The sequence below is a fragment of the Erpetoichthys calabaricus genome, chromosome 14 (genome assembly GCF_900747795.2).
Source record: "Erpetoichthys calabaricus chromosome 14, fErpCal1.3, whole genome shotgun sequence".
Classification (NCBI taxonomy): domain Eukaryota; kingdom Metazoa; phylum Chordata; class Cladistia; order Polypteriformes; family Polypteridae; genus Erpetoichthys; species Erpetoichthys calabaricus.
In genome coordinates this window covers 110,582,734-110,604,106 of record NC_041407.2, presented here as the reverse complement: position 1 = coordinate 110,604,106, position 21,373 = coordinate 110,582,734, and the positions used below count along the sequence as shown (strand labels likewise).

The 21,373-nt window shown below is 40.3% G+C and overlaps 1 protein-coding gene across 1 annotated transcript; it reads left to right on the top strand.

Moving 5' to 3' along the window:
- The first annotated feature begins 3,042 nt into the window (after window positions 1–3,042).
- On the top strand, window positions 3,043–21,080 carry arf2a (ADP-ribosylation factor 2a). Its single transcript, XM_028820024.2, has 5 exons — window positions 3,043–3,191; window positions 9,954–10,125; window positions 12,539–12,649; window positions 16,387–16,511; window positions 19,870–21,080. The coding sequence occupies exons 2-5, from the start codon at window positions 9,978–9,980 to the stop codon at window positions 20,029–20,031; spliced, it is 546 nt and encodes a 181-aa protein (XP_028675857.1). The 5' UTR covers window positions 3,043–3,191; window positions 9,954–9,977; the 3' UTR covers window positions 20,032–21,080.
- Window positions 21,081–21,373: the final 293 nt, after the last annotated feature.

The following is a 21,373-nucleotide window of genomic DNA, read 5'->3' as shown; positions in this document are numbered from 1 at the left end:
GTAGTATAACCGGCTCTGTCCTTTCTTGCACAGCGCATCAGTATTGGCAGTCCAGTCTAATTTATCATCCAGCTGCACTCCCAGGTATTTATAGGTCTGCACCCTCTGCACACAGTCACCTATGATAATCACTGGGTCTATGAGGGGTCTGGGCCTCCTAAAATCCACCTAAAAACTGTGTTGGCTGGGATTGGCTCCAGCAGACCCCCGTGACCCTGTGTTCGGATTCAGCGGGTTGGAAAATAGATGGATTTATTACGTTTTACTATTTTTTTTTACTATTTTTCTGGTTAATTACTCACTGAAATGTAAAATAGTTCTATTATGCGTATGTAACAATTCCCATGAAAATAGCAATCTGTTTAAATTTTACATCCGCTTCCCCATAAGCGAGTGGCAGAGCCGTGAAGGGGATAGTATGTAGCGCCTGCCTGGGGGTTGGTGAGTGAAGTGAGCAGGGGGCAGAGCCCCCTAGTATATCTATATAACTATTACATAAAAAAATGATTTATTTTAGCCTCACCTAAAAGATGGCGAAGGCAGAATCATGTGATAATTTGTACGTTTGAACTTTCCTTTCCTTGAGACTTTTGATAGTCTACAGGATGATTTATTACTTTTTAGATGTCTTTCCTATCTGTGTCTATGTAATGTTAGGAATGTGTTTGTCATGTCAGAGTGGCCAAAGTAGAATGGAGGGTTCAGACATTCACTGCCATTTTTGGGTTGTTGGGGCCCTGATCCAGTCCCACCACCGGGATGAAGCTGAAATTAGATAAATCTATCACCGGGTACCGTCGCTCATTCTGGATTAAATCAGTTACCAGTTGACTTAGCAGGCAAGTTCTGGAGAAATATCTACAAGTACATGAGGAGAGGGTGAAACATCCATAAGGTCAGTGACGAGACTGGAATTGAAAGTGTAAGGCAGCAGCACTAAGCACTGCTTCACTCTGCTCAACCTGATCAGTTTAGAAGTGACTGAAATAAACGCAACCCTAGGGAACCAAACAAACTTTGAGCTGATTTTTCAAGAGATTTACGGTGTAGAAGGCACATTCACCCATAATCAAATGTGTTGTAGCCTAATTAAAGAAGATGGATTAGTTTAGTCTAAAACAGATCTATAGAAAAGCACTTTGAGCTGCACCATTTATATGAAAATGTGCTCTATAAATAAATGTTGTTGTTGTTGTACATAAAGTGGCATATAATAATTTAGTTTGCAAATCCACATTTTTCCATTTTGGTAATACAAAATGAAGCCTAAAGGCCATGTCACATCACATGATTTTTCCAGCAATGTTCAGTCGTAGCTTTCATTTAACTAACCTTACTTAGTGAGTCGGAGGCAGTCACTTAATCTGACATGCCCAGTGGCTCACTCCAATGAGTCCATGACTTGCTCTGACAAAATGGAGTCTTCAGTCAAAGGGACAGGCAGGTTCTATGTGAAAGAACACTGACAGCCAATGAATACTCATCTGGAAGTGCATTCTAAAAGTTCTGAGAAGGACCCAAGTGTTGGTTTTCACAAAGTTTGCTGCTTCAGTGTTTTTAGATCTTTGTGTCAGATGTTTCTCTGGTGTACTGAAGTAGAATGACAAGCAGTTCAGAGGTTTCAAAGGCTTTGATTGACAATGACATGAAGTTTATGTAATGATTACATTTTGCCTGAAGAAGGGGCCTGAGTTGCCTCGAAAGCTTGCATATTGTAATCTTTTTAGTTAGCCAGTAAAAGGGGTCATTTTGCTTGACTTTTCACTAGAAAACATATGCACAAATTTATAAAAAACTAAAACTACAACTTAACAAAAAATACTGTTTTTTGCCACTTTATTCTATTGTGTTTTGGTTAATTTGTTTTATGTGTTTAAGTTAATATTTTTGCGCTTTCCCCTCAGGGCTGCCATACCAAGGTCTGACATATACGTACATAAATAACAATAGGAAACTCAATGCTTTCATACCTTTCTAAAAAAGAGTTGTACTTCTATGAACCTACAATCTGAGACCATTCTATTGTGTAAATACAGACATAAAGCAAAGCATTAAACATATTCCATTAACAGGTTAGCTTACAGGGGTTAAAAAAGGAATCTTCCATTATCTATGTAGCTATGTGGATCTTAAATTCTATTATATTCTAATTAAAAACTTAAGTAAATTTACCATTAACGTTAACTTAAGGTTTGGCTCATACGATAGATTTTTAAAACGAAAGTTATAAATGTCCCAGCCAAAAAGTTAGCATTTAGTTATTTACACAGCACACTTCACATTTTAAGACTAATGCTGTAAACGTTTGCAACTTTAGTTAAAATAACCTACAAAAAGTATTGAAAAGTTTTCAGATATACGGTAAATTCATTCGCCGGGTTAGATCGCAATTGCCAGCCAAACCGGATTAACTAGAAACTGGTAATATTTTATTTAAGTTTAGATATTATTTTTTTATATTTCAAATATTGTTGCGTTGTGTTTTTAGAAGTGACATTTACAATAAATTAAGAGAGCATTTACTCCAAAAACCTTCAAAGGTAGATGGTCGTCGTACGGGGCTCACAATTCGTCTAATAATAAATTTCGCCAGACAGATAACTATTTACAATTCTTATTTATCACGAGTATTGTTATTATTACTGTTAACGAACTTGTTCATTCATCCAGCTCACTCCCTACTACCTTCTTCTGCCTTCGCTTAGTCATAGCCTTCTTTCTAACTTTAGCACAAGTTCCTTTATAGGGTTGCATCACATTAAGCCCGCCCAACCAGGAAAAGGGCGGGATCGGAAAAAAAATTCTAAATAGTCCGCCTCATTTTTTCAGTTATTAATACAGACTGGTTTATCTTCGTGTCAATCAATTTGTGCTTTTCGTTCATTGGAGTACATAACACGCGGTCTTATACTTCAAAATGTCTCGATGTAGTAATTGGGTGAGCTTTAGATCCACGCCCTCAGTAAACGCCTCTTGTGGGATATTTGCATAAATTCCATTCCTACTAGCGCAATTGGAGTAGAGCTTTGAGAAGGCGGGACTCTAAGTGTAAACTTTAACGTTTGTGATTGGCTCCCACTCCCGGAAGGTGTGTATGCTGATGAGCCAGCACACTGGACTGGAAGACGCCATTTTGGGGTTAGCGGTCGGAAGGCAGATCTTCAGAAGAATCGAGAAGTTGCGGCTCCGAGGTAAAGTGTTTAAGTGCCGGAAAGATAAGCAGCGGGGCGACAGCTTGTACGAAAATGAATAGTGTCGAGTCACATCTCGTTACTTGCCTACCAGCGGAGTCCTCCTCGGGTTGAAAGCGCCGACGGCCGCTGGTGGTTGAGACACATGGCTACGCGTTGCCAGGGCGCTTGGCCTCTGCTTTACAACGAATGCGGAGTTGCGGGTGCCGCAGAGCGCGGTGGTTTGTAGCACGTCCTGGCTAAAATGTACCCCCACGTCAAAGTAGTTTCTCGCCATCTTAATGTGTTCCCGTTTCAAAATTAAACCAGTGACGCGGTTTTCTCGCCAGGGCTACGGGCGCGCTAATAAAGGCGAGATGCTGGGACCGCGGCCTCTCGGGGGTTTGTCACCAAAAGCGGGCGAGGGAGAGTTTCGAGGGGTGTAATGCGCCAAACTGCAGTGTCGTTTTATTTGAAATTGCGCGGTGAGAACAATTTGGTTTTATCTTACTCTTTTGCAATTACAACTCAAGGCGCGTAACTTTCGACGATTGTCTCGCGGAATCACTTTACTGTGGTGAACAGTAAAGTGAATGAAAGGAAAATGTCAAATGATTACCTCGTTCGACTTTAAATGCGACTAACGCCACTCTGACATGTAATTGAAGTAGAAACCTTGAAAACCTTCAAGAAGAATCTGGTTGAGATACTGGGACACCTTAGCTATTCGCTAAACAAACGGGCTTGATGGACTGAATGGACTCCTGTCTGTCAAATTTATGTTGTTAAATGTACTTACTTTTTTGCGTTTTCCAGACTTGGAGTTCTCGTTGTCATTGTTTTAACTGCTAGTTTAATTATTGTACTTGCTTCTGCTCTCTTTCTATTGTTAAACCGTTGTTTTTGCATATTTTTTTCTGAAAGTGACCTAATGTGTCTGTGTGATCACTAAGAGCGATAAAGAAGACCTCAGGCGTTCATGTGTGTTCTGGCCTAGTATTATTTTTTTCACATTCCACAGATAGCACCTATAAATTGTCCCAGCGTACACAATTGTGGGTGTGTACTTAAAGTGTGCCTTATGACAGACTAAAATACCATTCCATGTTTAAAGCTCGCTTAATCTTGAGTAGGTAACATAGGGGAGCTGAAGCCTATCCCACCAAGCATAGGGCGCAAGGCAGAAACAGTCCCGGGACAGGGCATCCGTCCATCGCAGGGTGAAGACACTCAACATGTCATATATGTTCCATAGAGCCATTTTAGTATTGCCAGTCCACCTAGCCACACAGGAAGAACATGTAAACACGCCTAGTATTTTGATTGTGCAGGGTTGAGTCTTAAAGCCTCCCCTCTTTTCTTACAGTTGGAGGTGGCAGATGCATCTTGCTCGAGGTCTTTTCTACCTTTTCTGCTGAACCAGTTTGACTTGCCAGACTTGTTTTAAAAATCTTCCTATTGTCACTGCCCGCTTGTTGAATTTGCAGGTCCCTTTCTGTCCCAACTTTGTTCCTGCATTAAATAGTTTTCTTTTGTCACGTGGTACACTGGGAAACAAATTAAAGGAGTCATTTATTCATATACCTTTATGATGTTGTAGAATACATCTGAGTACCAATATTCCTAAATTGCTACAAGGGACCATCCCTCCTCCTCCATTTATCAAGGAAGTTTTGCTTAGTTCATGTGCAGTTGCAGATGCGATTTTTACAGTGCATAATTTTGAATATGAAAATCCTCTTAAAAGAGGTGACTGTTAAGACTTTTTCACGCTAATTGAAGTCATAGCCTTCATTTATGCAATCTTGGTGAGTCAGAAGCAGTCGGCACTCTGCTGCGGTGAACGACAGTCACCTAGTGTGACATGCCCAGCCACGCACTCCAACTACTCTGTGACTCACTTTGATTAAATCAAGCAGGTTTGATTTTTTGTTTGTGTTTAGTTATCTGTGTGCATGAGAGGTGAGTGATGAGCACAATGCATAGAATGCAGCAACAAGGAATCTGGGGACATGGGTGCTTTAGAGCTCACAGACAGGAGAAGGCCGTCTGTATGTTTCGTTTTTCTTTTTTCATACCGTCGTGGTACATAAAGGGCCAAGATTGTGACTGAACTCACCATACACATTAACCCTTCCTTCAACGCTGGCTGTGTCAGGCAGCACTTTACTGTACGTCACAAAAAAAGGGCAACCATAGCTACGGTGGAAGGTCGGCACATGATCACAATACATGACATGGCCAGCGATTTTTTGGTTATTTAATTTGATACGGTCTAGCAACTGAAGTCGGCAAGTAGCCCATATCTAGAAATTGTGTTATGTGACATTGGCTTTACATGAAGTTTTGGAGCTGTGACATAATACTGCCTTGTTCCCTTATTTTTCAATAGTGATCTTAACCAGAAATAGAATTTTCCAATTGTTTTTTCTTAAAGTGGATCAGTAGGCTTCTTACGTGTTTCCTTTGCTTTTTGTACAAGTCAGACAACACATCAACTGCAGTCTCGTGTTTCTCCTAAACCTCCACCTAGAAATGAACACGAACAGAATCAAATGAAGTGTCGCATCTGAAATGGTAACTTTGAACACTGGCCCAATAATAACAGTTTGAGCACTGCTGTGTAGTGTGTGTGTGTGTGTCCATTCAACAAGCAGAACACATCATGAAAACCTAGCAGTACACAAAGCATTGTGGCATTTCTTTAGCTGTCTGTCCCATTGCTTTTGTGTTTACAGATATGAGGACCTTATCAGCTGTTAACCAGCTCTGCAGTATCTCTCAGTAGTAGCTATATTACAAAGCTTCAAGTGCGATACTTTAAAGTATTTTCTCATTTAATTCATAATCTATTTTGTTCAAAATTTGCAGATTTAATATATTTTACATTATTATTTTGGGTAGTATTTTCTGCATGATAAAGATGATGAACCATTCATTGATTCTTAGAATGGGACATTTTCTTTTAGTTTTTCGATTTGTGTTACTTTAATGCCATGCTCCCAGTAAAGAGAGTGACAGTTAAGACTGTGTAGGTGCTGCCTGAGATCAGAGCATTTACATTTACTAAGAGCTGCAAAAAAAAGTGATCAAAGTGGTGATTTATTTGTGAAATCACAAGCAAATTCACCCAGGCTTTGTCTGCAACACTAAACTCCTGTAAGCAACAGAAGGTGTTTCCGAGAGAGCGGTCTTTGCTTCTCTGGTTGATTTAGCTCAGTCTGTTAGCAGTAGTTTTGTCACATGTTGAGAGTACAGTGAAATTCTTACTTGAGTATCTGACCAACATGTTGCCAGTCTCCGCACAAACACAAATCCTAAGTTCCTATCAGTATGAAGTATAAATCGGTTTTCTATTGCCTTCTTCCTTGTACTCTGTAGTTCAGAAATTAATTCAACCATGCACGCCCATGCCAGGCTCTACCAGATAAACCATTATGAGTTCTGCCAGGCAGCTCCCATTTAAAAAGATAAAGGCAGTGGCACTTTCTCATTGGGACTAAAGGCATTCTTTCATTGATGACAATAACCTCTCTAAGCAAAAATTTTAAGTAAGCTCTTCTGGAAGTGCTGTGTTTAATATGACATAAGTTGAACACCTGGAGTATTGCGGTTCTTATTGAAGGCATTTTAAAATTTCAGTTAAATTTTCAATTTCCTTTATTTTTAATTTATTTATAAAACAGATGTGGGCCTTATAGGCAGCTTTAAATGAGAATTTTTGTTCAATTTCTGAAATCGGTCGCAGTGAAAACGTGCAGCTCACTGTGGCTCTTTATGGTGATGCTGACACATGTGAACTAGGCTCCCTCTGCTCCTCTTGAGTTGCGTTGAATGTCACTGTTAATTCATACTTGGCCATGTTGAAGTGCATTTAGCAAACTGTTGAGCAGATGCTATTGCAGGCTACCCCCCACCCCACTATCTTCTGACATTGATTATCAGAGTTCTCCATAGTTAGGCTCATCTTTGGTCTGCTCTCACATTGCTGTAGCATAACAGCGCCAGTCATGTGCTCAGAATGAACATTGTGTCAGGGGGTGCCAGGTACTAAGATATGCAGCCGCTTTGTTGGACTGGACAATTTTATTACCAAGTTATTTTCAGCAAGGGAAATTTCTGAATACTGCTACTCATTCCTTTGTGCTGCCCAGTTGCAAGCGTTGCCTAGGAGTGTACTGAGCCAGCGTTGAGCAGCGGGACATCTGTGTACAGCTTAGGCCTGCCTTTGGTGACATTTGTGACATTTCCACTTCATTTGAATCTTTCACAGTGACTGTTGGTGACGGGCGATTTTGTATTTAAAACTTTGAGAAAGTGGCAGTTTGGGTCAAATTTGACTTGCTTCTGCTTATGAGAGGTCAACAAACAAGTTTAAAACACAAAAGAGGGGGGCAAAAAAAGCATTACCGGTTATCTGTCCCAGATCAGCCAGATGTTAGATCAGTTAGTGCATCCATTGGTATTTACTGATTTTTGTTTATTGCTTTGTATAAAAGTATCCAGTAAGGAATTTTCAATTGAGTCTATCAAATTTTAGAAGTGTTGCACATTATCAGCCAAGAAAATGGAGTCTGTGTTGTGCTTTGTTTGGATGTAAACAGGCCCATTCACGTTACTGACTTTCTCTTATTGGAGAATTAACAGACTGGCAATGTATTTATATTTAAACATTCATTTTGGTCAGAGTGTCTTCCCTTAAAATACTTTTCTTTTTTTCCCCAGACAAGAGAGAAAATTCGCAAATATTTATTCCTCCTGAGAAAGTAAACAACTTTCAGGAATTTAAGCCAATAATTGAGCTGTTCCAGAGTGTTCTACAGTAGGCTGTATTGAGAAGAAAGTGTTCACCAGGCTGGTCAAGCTGGAGCTTTTATGCATAGATTTTCCAAATGTAGTAGTTTTGGAAAGAAAGTAAAAGCGAGTTGGAAGTTGTACTCAATTGTTGTGTAAAGTAAATCCGTACAGTAGATACACCTGTCCAACACTGAAACCCCTGAAAGAACAGGCCATGTATGTGTGTGCACCTAAAACTTAATGCCCCTAATTCCAAAAATCAGAATTGGTCAGATTACTACCTTTGTGTCAGCTTGAGTGCTTATCCTCACTCAAAGGATGTTTAAATTGTTTTTAATGCTTTCTCAGATCTACTTGTTGCATTTTTTTTTTCTTCCTCTCTTAACCACTATTTAGGAGGATGCTAACTTTTCAGCTTTGAACTGTAACAAACTTCAGTGAATAGTAAAAATATCAAAGTTTCTGTGTTGTGTTAACTTGGAGTTGGACCCATAGTTACTCGCTACAGTTGTATTTGTTTGTTCAGCAATTTTCCAGAGAGCTTGCTGGTTTAAGCAGAAATCCACCTAAAGTATGGAATACATTCCTCCTTATGTTCACAGCCAGTACACACCTGTGTGAATGTGATGTCTGAAGTGGCCCACACTGTAAAAGTACATCCATGTTAAAGGCACTGAGGCCACCACACTGGTTGACTTTTTTCTATTTATTTGTGTTTGTTATTGTGTTGCACCATAAAACTATGAACATTAAAACTATACATAACATGAACCGTGATTTGGTGGTAGTGTCTACGGCTAATGTAGCATGCAGTTTTAGCTTGTGTAACTGAACCTCGTTTAATATGATTTGTCACCACAGTCAGTTCTGCACTCTCCCAAGGGATGCATGGAGTCAACCCAGATTACTTTTTCATTCAGCTGTCATGATGTAAGGACATCTGTCAAACCTGAATAATGTGACAAGTGCCGCCTTAATAGAATTGAATTATCATTTATGAAAACATTTGGTGTCCTTAAGGAGCTTACTTAAAAAGTTTGGTTCTATATCTATAAATGCTGTTTGGACTGCAGTTGTGCACACTTTCATAATGCCAACATGGCCACACTGCAAATCCAAGTGGGTCGTTTTGCTTATGCTGCTTTATACCTGCATTTGTGACTCAAATTACTCCATTACGGTGGCTGTTGCCTGATGCTGGACCTTTATAGAGTGACACCCTGAGCTAGCTTATCAACCGAATCATTTCTTTTTACTTTACTCGTATACAATGTATAGGGAAAGGAAAGTATTGTAATCATCCAAAGATTCAACATCATGATTTTGATGAATCTCGACGTATTAGACCTCCAGTCTGAAAATACAATTTTTGGAAGTGTGTGTGTGTGTAAACAATAACTTGAGTCTGCTTTCACTTTGGTCAACCAAAACGTAGATTTCGATCAACTTTCAGGTTATTTCTGACTAACCAGAAGTGGCACTTTACCTTTTACTTATGCAGTTGCAGAGTCCGATTATTCAACTTTACTTTTAGAATAATTGTTCAATATTTATTTGATTTGTTGTAGATGGTTCTTTAATGTACATAATATAAAAGTTTAATCCTTGTCTTGCAGTTTACTTGTCAAATATCTGTCCCTATATCTGAGTATACGAGAAAGTTGATGGGGAGAGCACTCCCGATATGATTTTTTTTTTTTTTTTCTTCTGGGGACTTGCACATTTTCCTATGACAGAGTTGCAACAGTCCTTTACTTTTGACAAGTTTTATTGCACTACCAGTATCTGAAAAATTTATTGGAGTGAAAATAAGGAACACCTGTCTAAAGAGGAGCATTGGCAGCCAACGAGAATCTACCCTAGTTGATTGGGGTCAAGGTTTGAATTCTGAACAATAACCAGTTCACAACTGAAATCAAGACCAAGAAGAAGCCCAGGTTCGTACTGTCCTGTCCTAATTGCTCTTTTTTTTTTTTCCTCTTTCAGTCTCCCCCTTAACAGCCTGGCACCATGGGTAACATGTTTGGGGACCTGTTTAAGAAACTCTTTGGCAAGAAAGAGATGAGAATTTTAATGGTGGGACTTGATGCTGCTGGAAAGACAACAATTCTTTATAAACTGAAGCTTGGCGAGATTGTCACTACCATCCCTACCATCGGTAGGTACTCAAGTTTAAATTGGTTTAAATGCTCCTTTGGGGAATTTCTTTACAGTGTTTGTGTAATTACACGTAGCCAGTGCAACTGATTTTCTTTTGATTAACTTGTCAAGTTAAATGTTCATTTTTAATACAATTTCAGTGGTAGATGTGTTTTAAATTTTATATTGAAAGTTAACACATGAACATTCAGTTTACATTCATAAACCTGCTGTATAATCATTTGAGGTATAATAGCAATTCTTTGTGTTTTTTACATTACAGTACTTTGAGTCCATTCTTCATTTTTTTTATTGAATGATTTTCTGTAGCAGTAATCGTGACAGTGCAGTCTTGTCTTCTGTTACAAGCTCATCACTTCTGCCCAAACTAAAGTGCTTCAGACTGAAAGAGACAGAATCCAGTTTTATAGTTTGACATGGAGAGAAGCCGTGTGCATCCATGATGCTGTTTTCTTAGAAAAGAATAGCTGGATTTTCCTGGGTTCTTTTTATCTAGCCGTCTTTTACTTATAGGAACATCAATATTATATGCATATGCATGCAGCTGGAGATCCACAAAGGGAGAAAATGAATTGCGTATCATAAAGTAGTTTTTATTCCTGAGCTTTCAGCACCTACCAGGGGCATTCATCAGAGGATAATGCTTAGACTTACAAGAATCAAAGGCAGTATATAGCAAAAAATTACGTAGTGGGGGGGGGGGGGGGGGGTGTTATTGGTTGTAAAGATTTTATTTATTATGAACATGTTCTTCTTAAGTTTGCATATGCTGGATTTATGTCCAGCTGTCTGTTGATTGCGTTCTCATTTGGTAGCCAAGATTCGGCCAGCTGTCTGCTATATATTGCCTTTGATTCTTGTAAGTCTAAGCATTATCCTCTGATGAAGGCCCCTGGTAGGGGCCGAAAGCTCAGGAATAAACTACTTTATGATAAGTGATTTATTTTCTCCCTTTGTGGATCTCCAGCTGCAAATATGCAAACCGTATCACAGACCTTCTCTTCCGTAATATATATATATATATATATATATATATATATATATATATATAAAAATCTTCTTTCGGTTGCTTCCATTAGGGGTTAACACAGCGGGTCTCCTTTTTCCATCTTTTCCTGTCACACCCATCTCCTGCATGTCCTCTCTCAGCACATCCATAAACCTTCTCTTAGGCCTTCCTCTTTTCCTCTTCCCTGGCAGCTCTCTTTGGAACCATTCTCTAAATATACTCCGCGTCTCTCCAAACCAGTGCAATCTCGCCTCTCTGACTTTGTCTCCCAACTGTCCAACTTGAGCTGACCCTCTAATGTCCTCGTTCCTAATCCTGTCCCTCCTCATCATATATATAAAATATTTCCCTGATATCAACGGCAACAACCACACCCCTTCCTCTTCAAAAATAAACACCCTGTGAAAGGATTTTTTCCCCCCCAATCTGCCAAGTTGATATATAACTTGTTCATGACAATTTGCACATTGGTAAAATTAGCATTTGTTAAACTTTTTTTTTTTCTTCTTTTTTGAAAGAATCAGATGAAATGTTTTGCTGTATTAACTTGGACTGTGTGGGATCTGTCAATATTTATTAATGCATGATACTCCTAATCCTAGTGAGTTAAAGCAAGAAAATGGATCTTAAAGATTCAACTGAGTTTTGCATTTGTGTATTTAGCCAACCGTACTCTCCACTGATTGATTCATTAATACTTTTACAAGGATACCAATTTATTTTATGTCTTCTTAAGAAGTAGTTGATGAGGAGAAAACTTGTTCGATCATGTTGATGTTTTTAGGAAAAATTTTAATTCATTCCAAAAGGAACATTGCCGTAGGAGCGAAGCACGAGCCGAAATGCCTCTTCAGTAATTCTGACCACCTGGCAGACCTCAACTAGGCAGAGGCTCAACCCTGAGTCACAGCTTGTCTTCCTTCTTCATGATTTACTTAATGTATTTAGAAATGATGTACCAAAGTGAAGGTGGAGGGGATGAGGCCATATAAAATATGTTGTGAAGTGGTGTCAAATGATGGAAAAATAAAGATTGGGGGGCAACTGGCTAATCCTGGAACATGGTGGTTAAACTGGTTTATAGGGTTGTTTTTGTCATGTGCACAGTGGAATTCTTACTCGCATGTGCTAATCAACATGCAACACATCGCCCACCCGGTGGTCCCACGATTAAAGAATGTAACAATCTTACCTCTTGAAATCTGTGGGTTTTTTTTTTTTTTCCTTTTCATTAACAAACGGACCAAATGAGTAATGATGATTGACTCAAGAGCTATGTCTGTACCAAGGGTGTATTTTTATCTCTCCTTTGTCTCCAACATTTCTACTACAACAAAATACTGATAGACCAGAAATCATTCTTGTTATCTTAAAAATGTAACTTGTTTTTTGTTTTGGACAGGTTTCAATGTGGAAACTGTAGAATATAAAAACATCAGTTTCACAGTGTGGGATGTAGGTGGTCAAGATAAAATTCGTCCACTGTGGAGGCACTACTTTCAGAACACACAGGGTAAGTCATTGGTCTATGGAGAGGGCATTTTTATGTAGTTCATTTATTGTAGTCTTTTTGGGACTGGAGTTTGCATTTTCCCAAGTAAAGCAAGGCATTAATGTCTTAACGCGGGACCAAAACTGGTTTTTGAAAAGTGGGGGGGGGGTTGGTTCCAATATATTGAAGGCAGCTTTGTGTTTAACTGTAACCTGAAGATCACACAAAAACTGCGTGCTATTCCTCTATACTTTCATAAAGACGGTCATTTCGGACAAAAACCTTCATCTGCCGAAGTAGTGAAAATGCCTTGGCGTGACTGTGTGGAGAAGTCATGTCACATGATTTCCCATACATCACAACTTTAAATTTTGTTGGATTAACTGACCGTTGATATTATTTAAAATTTATTCTTGGTTATTCCTCCAAGTTGCACGTTTTAATCCATACTGTGTGTGGAATATACTACTACAGTGATCCCCCGCCTATCACGGAAGTTATGTTCCAGACCCATCGGCGATAGGTGAAAATCCGCGATATACAAAAACCATATAAATATTTTTTTATAGTTTAAGCCTTAAAATACCCTTCCCACACACTTTAAGCACATGTAAACTTATTAAAACACTTTGAAAACACATATGATATGGGATGTCGGGCTAAGCATTAACATAATAATAATGTAGTGTACCATCGGTTCATTCAAGCCATATTGGCAAGCGATGTTCGTGTAACATTTTCCTTCCCGAAGCATTTCCATGAGTTTTACCTTCTCCTGAGTGGTTAAGGTCTTCCTCTGGTGCTTAGGCTCACTACTACTACCAGAAGGCTTAGAAGATGCAGGATGCTTGAGAGCCATCATAGGGCTTAAAACGAAAAGTTCACAAAAGGTTTGCTCACAATAATCGGACCACAAGTAAGGTACGCGATACAGAGAACGGAGATGTGTTGGGGACCCACGCTCGCTGTTCTTGCGAGCTTACACCATGTTAGCAGCAGCCAATCGGAGCCTAAGAGAATGAAAATCCCGCTCTGATTGGTTGAGTCTTCTCTTTCAGCCAATAACGGGCCTTGTATGAAATCATCTGGGTACTGTAACGCGAAACTCTGTCTACCGTAGTGTACAAATGTATGTATAAAATTAGATATGTTCCACAGAAAAATCTGTGATTTATAGCGGGGGATCACTGTACATCTTAAGTAAATCGTAAAATCTTATTGTATTGAGTAGAAGATACTGGTTCTCATAAGCAATACTTGTCAACCTAAAGAATTTTTTTTCAGTGTATACTAGAGTTATTGAGAATTTAAAAAATGAATGTTATAAGATACAATCAATAATGTAACAAGTTAGAGAAGTGAAAAGTTTAAAAAAAAAAATTAAATGGTTCTCTGAGGTAGAAAAGCATCCTAGTTGCCAGTAAGAAGATGCATCTTACCTTATCATGCAGCAATTCACAAATTAAAAAAGGCACCCAAACACTCAATTATTATTGGCTGCTGCCTATTCTCAAAGTCACCCCTGCCCTCAGGGAACAAACAATGCAATTCCTGTGTATACAGCCAACTGCCTGTTAGTTTTCAAATGTGCTGATGCTGAGATTTGAGGTTAATACTAAAGCTCTACTGTGTACCTGACTGAGGACAGTTGGTTCAAAGAAGGGGAGAGTCTCAATGCAAAAGCCAAAAATCTGTGAGCACTGCAATCAAACAGTAACTTTTTTAGAAGAAGGAGGCAGAAAAGAAAAAAAAGTATTAATCTCTTAAAGAAGCATCGATGGATTCCATATACACCTCTGTGAAGTGGTAATGGCAGAAAACAGACAGTCATGTGCAAAATAAGAGTGGCAGTCTTTTACGTACAGTATATCATGTTAACTGTGTCGGCCCATTTTAACCGTGGGTTCTGCGTGTTCATATGCCCACCACTGGCTTGATGTTTTGGGTCATTACTTGTAGGGCACTCTTTGGGTGTCTTTCACTGCCCCAATGTTTGTTTCATTGTCCTTACTTGCTCTTTTCTCCCTTACTGGGCCCTATCCCTATCCAGTGCCTCTGTTTTACGTTTGGCAGCTCATCGCTATGTAAACTTTATTATCTTGCCTCTTAGACTTTTTTTTTTTAAGCTACCAAAGCCCACTCTCACTCTTTAATGGCCTTGCAATAGTTACATTTTAACTTTTGATTTTTGGCATAGAACCAAAAGTAGCTACATGTGGAAGCCTTTCTAAAAATACACTTTTTGTACAGTTTTCAGTAGGTGGTCTTAGGCGCCCTTGTTGTGGTTGATGGGTTGGCACAATTGCTTTTAGAGACTGTGGCTTGATTGGCGAAGGAGGAGGAGTTGGGGTGGTTAGCCGTTTACTAGAATACCTCTGAATGGTGATAGCATCTCAACTGTTCAGTGTCCTTCCTCACTAGTGAGAGCGTCATGATGTTCCACGTCCCTTCTGGCGCTGACCTCCTTTATTAGACTTCTTCACACATAGAACACAGGAAATGGCTGGATTGCTCAACCTCGGGTTTGTTCACACATGCACTTGACCTGGCAATTTACCCGTAAATTCCTGAGGTAGCCTGCGCATGTGAAAGGGATCATTGTGTTGCCTTTCATGCCATTCTTCAGCACTGTAACACTGCAAGAAACACCTAGCACAGCAGCCATTATCTGTAATTAGCCCGGTTGATTGCCTGCCACTCTAAATTCCCTTCCTTTGCCTCATTGTCTTGGTTTTGAGTGAGGTTTTCAGATTATTAAATATCGGTGATACAGGTTTCGCCCTGTGATGTCATTCAGACAGCTACTTGCTGACAATTTTCATATCTGTCTACATGTATCATGTTTAGTACTAAAAGACAGGCTGCCAAAAAAAGATTGGCTTGTTTTCATTGTATTTGAAAAGTAAAATTCTCATTACATAAACATAGAAGAACAGTTAATATAGAAGTGATCTTTTAAAGAGGACGACAAATGTGGCTGCTTTAAAATATGTGAAAAATATTTCTCAACATTGACTACCAAAATGTTTGGATCCTCATGTAGCTTTGAAATGAGGAGAGTAAGTTGGGAAGGATCTCAAAAAGGACGCGACCCTAATCCATACAAGCTGTTTGACCCTCTATAATGTAGCTAAATCATTTAATAGACTTCAGGGTTGTGCATTGCTGCTAATCAATTCCATTACATAGTTTGACAGGCCATATTTAAATTGAACTTTTTTTTATAGACTTCAGGAATAAACGTTGTTACCAATGTAGAGTCATGCATTTAGTCATGCAGGCTCATCTTCACTTTTAATTATAAAATTAAAAGCGATCTTCATGTCAAAATATTTCTGAAAGGCTCATTGTCAAATTTCAGGTATTGCACAACCTGCTTTACTTGATCGCCCTTGGGCACAAGAATCATCTCTGTCATCATCTGCCACCACTTCTCCAAGTTGTGCTCGGCCTCCGTCTTGGTTTTGTTCTCGCCACCTACATCACAGTGCCTTGGGGATAGAATAAGGATCCCTGCTGCGCTTCCTGCAGTAAATAGTGACTAATGGTGTTTAGCGATATGATGGACATTAGGCCTTCGGATTCTGCTTCATTACTTCCACAATGCATTTTGTCAGCACTTGATTTTAAGTTTGTTTTTAATGTGCCTTGTGGCCAATTTAGGCCGTGCTCAAAAGCTACATTCCTTTTGAATTCCTGCACAAACGCTTAAAGATGTTTTGCTTTCCTCCACATCAGTGTTTTTGTTCTTCTTGTAGGCCTCATCTTTGTTGTTGATAGCAATGACAGAGAAAGAGTAAATGAAGCAAGAGAAGAGCTGACGAGGATGTTGGCAGAAGATGAACTGCGTGATGCTGTTTTGCTTGTTTTTGCAAATAAACAGGTAAGATTTACCAGAAATGCTGTTTTTGCTGTGAAATCATTAGCATTACAGGCGTGTGGTGTGTTTTTTAAACCACCTTCTTTTTGCCCCCTCATCTTCCTCCTCTGTCTTCTAACCCAGTGATTTGAACCCCTGTTGTCATGTTATCGGGAATATGATTGAGTGAGCGGTACGTGTGCCAGCCCTGCAGTGCCTCCCCTTGTGCCAGTGTTGGCTCTGAACAGGGGAAAATACAATTAGGATGTGCAAATCCTGTTCTTTCTGCTTTGGTCCCATACTGTACCACTGTGTCTTTTTATTTGTTTCCTTATCGGTTCACGTGGTCAATTGCTGGGATTTTTTTGTTTAATAGAAACCGCAGGTTAGATCGCCCCCTACAGTCCGCTCCATTATTCACACACATATTGTGCAGATAGTTTGTTCAGTTGTTACTGACAGGCCAAAGTTTGCCAGCGTGTGAAGTTCTGAGCTGCAGTGAAGCTTCACGAGTGAAAAGGAAAAAAAATATTTTTATTGTTTTTGAAAGATGCTGCCAAGCATATGTTGCTTTTTTAGCATCATGTTTACAACTTGACAAAATGTGTGAAAGTTTACTAAAATGTTTCTGTGCTAACAGTGTACCATAATGTAATGTACCAGTGTCTAGCCCTAAGAAATTCAAGTCCACATTGAACTTTTTTAAATGAAATATTTTTAAAGAGAAAACGTTCTAATAGTTGTTGACAGCCCTACTTAACATAGTTTGACATCTCACAGGGCATAATTCAGATGTAAATTTACACGAGGTATTGACATGTGTGTTATGTACCCCCAAGCCACTGTGAAGGCTGATGAAATACTTGAAATCCATTTCCACTTAAAAAGAAATTTTGCATGAGATGAATTTTCACAAGAGGTGTGTTTTTTGTGTTACGGGTTAACTTTTACCTCCCATGTTAACTATGTTCAGAATTAAAAAAGATAAAAGATATAATCAATCGTGATATGCTGTAGAAGCGAATTAAAAAGCTTCATCTTCTAGTAATAGTGGCTGTTATCACATGCTGACCCCGTGCTGGCAAGAGGGCAGCAAATTTAAAATGCAGTAACGAAACAAACGCGAGGGTTTGCCCAGAATCCAAATTTTGAGGAAGTTGCCCGTCTGCACTCTAAATCTTCCCTCCCAATAACTTGAAATATCATGAAAGATCGTGTTTCCTGTTTACCAAGCAGCACGTTGTGAGGGCTTACCGACTGAAAGTCCATTTTTATTATCTATTGAATGAGATGTGCACTCGTAACGTACCTCCCAAAACAGAGCGTAGCCAACTGTGCCCCCCACAACTGGTTCTGAAGCGGTTTGTGTTTGACGAGTACGCCTTTCAGAACAAACTCGAGAAGAAACATTTATGCTTACTTAGCTGACATGTCAACCAAAATGACTTAAAAACACACTTGCATCATATTGCTGTCTCTATTTCTAAAGTGTAAACCTTGACAAAATCCTGCACAGGGTGGGGTTTGTACTACTCCTTGAATTTGACATGTCCAGGGCCCACGATTTATATTAAAAAAAAAAAAAAAAAAAAAAAAAACTTCCTAGAAATTTCCCAGCTGTCAGGAAATTGTAAATGCAGTGACAGGATCAAGTAACAGACACTTACATATATACTCGCGTCAGGTCTTGAAACTCAATCACGAAATCGGACCCCGACTTATACGCCCGTTCAAAAATGCGACGCTTAAATTTCTGTTTTTACATCTTCTTGCCTCCTCCAGTCTCACACCAGTTTCTCAGATGCATCGAATTTTGTTGCAGCAGCGCAGTTACCAATTTCTTTCGCTAGTTAACGACATTTAATTTAAAACCAGCTTCTTATTTTCTTCTGATCGACTGCTCCATTGTAGATAAGGGATGCTCTTACGATAAAGGTTAACGGGGGTGTGAGATATACAAATCAGTGCAAACGTTGCTTCGGAATAGTTTGGGTATTACCGTGTGGTCATGTAGGCACAATAGAGAGAGATGGGTGAGGAGCACCCGCTGATAACGGCGCATTGCTGCACCCACATAGGGGGGAAAAAAAAAGGCCATGTGCTCCGTGATTACTCTGTGAGGCGGGCAGGCGTTAGCATATCGTAATTTCTTGGACCAATAGCAGAGGAGTTTTCTGCATTCAACTTCTGCAACCAACATTATAAAACACCAGAAATTATACGATAAAATCAATCCTCGACTTATCTATATACGATAACTATGCATAAAGCAAGTAATCCTCTCCGTTCCACTAAAACAAAGGTATCTGGGACTTGTCTGGTGGAAGCTGAGCTTTGTCGGACTTTTCTTGAAGTGGTTGGTGCTTCCACCTCACGAGTCCAGCACCCTGCCTTTAAACCCTTGTACCCTGGCATTGTCCGTATGGAGTTTCCACATTTTGCCAACATGTCTAAAGGTGTGCAGGCTCAGTTACTTGGTATCATTAAAGTGGCCCCTTTTGGGTGTGTGTACAGGTGAGCCCTGTGATGGTTGGCTTGGTGCTGCTGGGGATTGGCTTTGTGCCCCACTGCTCGATTAAGTGGGCTTGTCAAGGTACATTAATAATGCACAAGTGGGTGTCTTTGCGTCTTTCCTGTTTTGTATTTGACTCTGCGTTTCTGTTCACATTAATAAGTTAAGGAAGTGCCACACTCCTCCATTGTTGTTCACTGCTGGCTGTTTTAGACCCAGTGCTCATGAAACGGGACACCTCAGTCATAAGGGGTGTTTTAGGGGGCCAGTTTCTTACTCCATAAATGGATGGGGCATTAATCTGTGAATTAGCAAATCCTAGTGTATTCTTGGGATGGTTAAACTGGGAATGTCGCCTAGTCTGTGTTTGAGAAGCTGGAGCTCTTCAATGTAGGGCCGTGCTGCCTCTGACCCCTGCAGGAGCTCCACATTTATCTACACCCTGCATTTAGTCCATATTGTGTAAATGTTCAGCTCTCGGGGGGACAAAATGGAAGTCATTAAATTATGGTGCCTGAATGAGTTATGGGGTGCCAAGGGAGTCTTCTGGATGACAATAATTGCGCAAAATTCTCGAGCTTTCTTAATTCAGTCTGAAGCCTGTCCACACAGACATGGACAAGACCCCTCACGGCACACACTAGCGCACGCGCTCTCTCTCTCTCAGCCATTTTGGAATTGCCAGTTAACCAAATATAAATGTCTGGAAATAATGAGTCGCATGTGCATTTAGTCCTGGGGTGGATTGTCTTCTCCTTGCTTATCTTCCTGTTGATAACATTTGCTGTCAGTTTATTGTTGCCTGACTGGCCGAGCCCATGTATAATTAAAGCTGCCTGCTCAGTGATTGACTTCCTCTTTGTCTTGTAGGATTTGCCGAATGCCATGAATGCTGCTGAGATCACGGATAAACTGGGTTTGCACTCTCTGCGACACCGGAACTGGTACATTCAGGCTACCTGTGCCACCAGCGGGGATGGCCTTTATGAGGGACTTGATTGGCTGTCGAATCAGCTCAGGAACCAGAAGTAATGCATTCCTTTGGCTGTGCAAGAAGGCAATACTGGCTCTTCCCCTTCTCCCCAAACCCCTTTACTTCCTTGCAATCTGGGGGTCTGTTGGTGCAGCCCTTGGAGTTGTGTGTGTGTGTGAGAGAGTGTGAGTGAGAGACTGTGTGCGTAAGTGTGGACTGGGAGCGGCCTCTTAGCATTGTGCCTTACACCTCTTATGGAAACAGTATTGTATTTTTTAAACAACACTACCTGCCTCCGACTACGATCCTCTGGCTTTTCCATGTGGGGTTAGATCTGTGCCTGCAAATTGGTGCGAGTCAGGCATCTAGAGAGATGTGTGCTGGGCTTTTTGATTTTACTGGGGAGAGGGAGGGTGGTCCCAGCTTTTAAGATGGTGTTTAGTGTCCCCTACTGGCAAAATTCCTGGTGCAGGCCTTTATGAACCCGATAGCTGAACCTGACTGAAATCGGACAGTGTCGACACCGTTGTAGGCTTTGTTTCTGTCCTTCCAGAGCTGTTAATTCCACATCTTCTGATGGTGCACTCCCAAGATGACTAAATTTGCTTGCCTGTGGATGTTGGATTCACAACTCGTTTTGCTGGCAAGTTGGTGTGGTGCCCAAGTGGCACTGAGGTCCGTGTGGACCTTTTTGTTGTTAATGCACATGCAGCATGAGCAGTGTCATTGGCACCTGGCCCATCTCACACCCATGACTGAAGAGTGACATTTGTGTAAGGCTCCTGAAACTACATGATGGTATGGAGACACTTGAGCAGCTTTGTACAAATGGCCAGCAGGTGGAGGGAAAGTGAGCTTCAAATGGTGCGCCACCCCAGTAAATGTGCTTTAGGCCTCCACCACCACCACGTGTATAAAGGACGTCCTGTGCCGCCTCCCACCTTATAGTCGGTCAGTTCTGAGATGTGAAGCTTTAAATAAAGATCAAAGTCCGTAGCGCGACTCGAGAAACTTCCATGCGAGTGCGGAGACTTTTTTTTTTTTTTTTTTTACCATGTTGTAACTTGTCTGAGAAATGCACTATAATAAAGAGATCTCTATTATGGTACTGCGGAATGGGCTTGCCTGCCTTTGTTGAGAATTTTTGGTAATTGTACTTTTCACAATTCTCGTGTGTTTTTGGACAAACTCTCGGAATGTGTCATAAATCCCATAGCAGTGTTGTCACTTCAGGTGAGTGAGCTTCTGTGTCCACCTTACTGAGGCCACACTCAGTCCGTCTGTATGTGATGGGGAAACGGCTTGAACCCCCCCCCCCCCCCAAAATGTGTTCGGTGCTCTTGGCTTTCTCCAGTTGCTAATATTTAACGCATTGTATCCAGTTAGAAGCTCAGACACGCG

Bases quoted from the DNA above. Each gene is read 5' to 3' on its own strand.
- arf2a (XM_028820024.2), top strand. From the start codon at position 9,978: ATGGGTAACATGTTTGGGGACCTGTTTAAGAAACTCTTTGGCAAGAAA. The intron at 10,126-12,538 runs GTAGGTACTCAA...TGTTTTGGACAG, and splicing joins CACTACCATCCCTACCATCG to GTTTCAATGTGGAAACTGTA. The intron at 16,512-19,869 runs GTAAGATTTACC...TTTGTCTTGTAG, and splicing joins TTGTTTTTGCAAATAAACAG to GATTTGCCGAATGCCATGAA.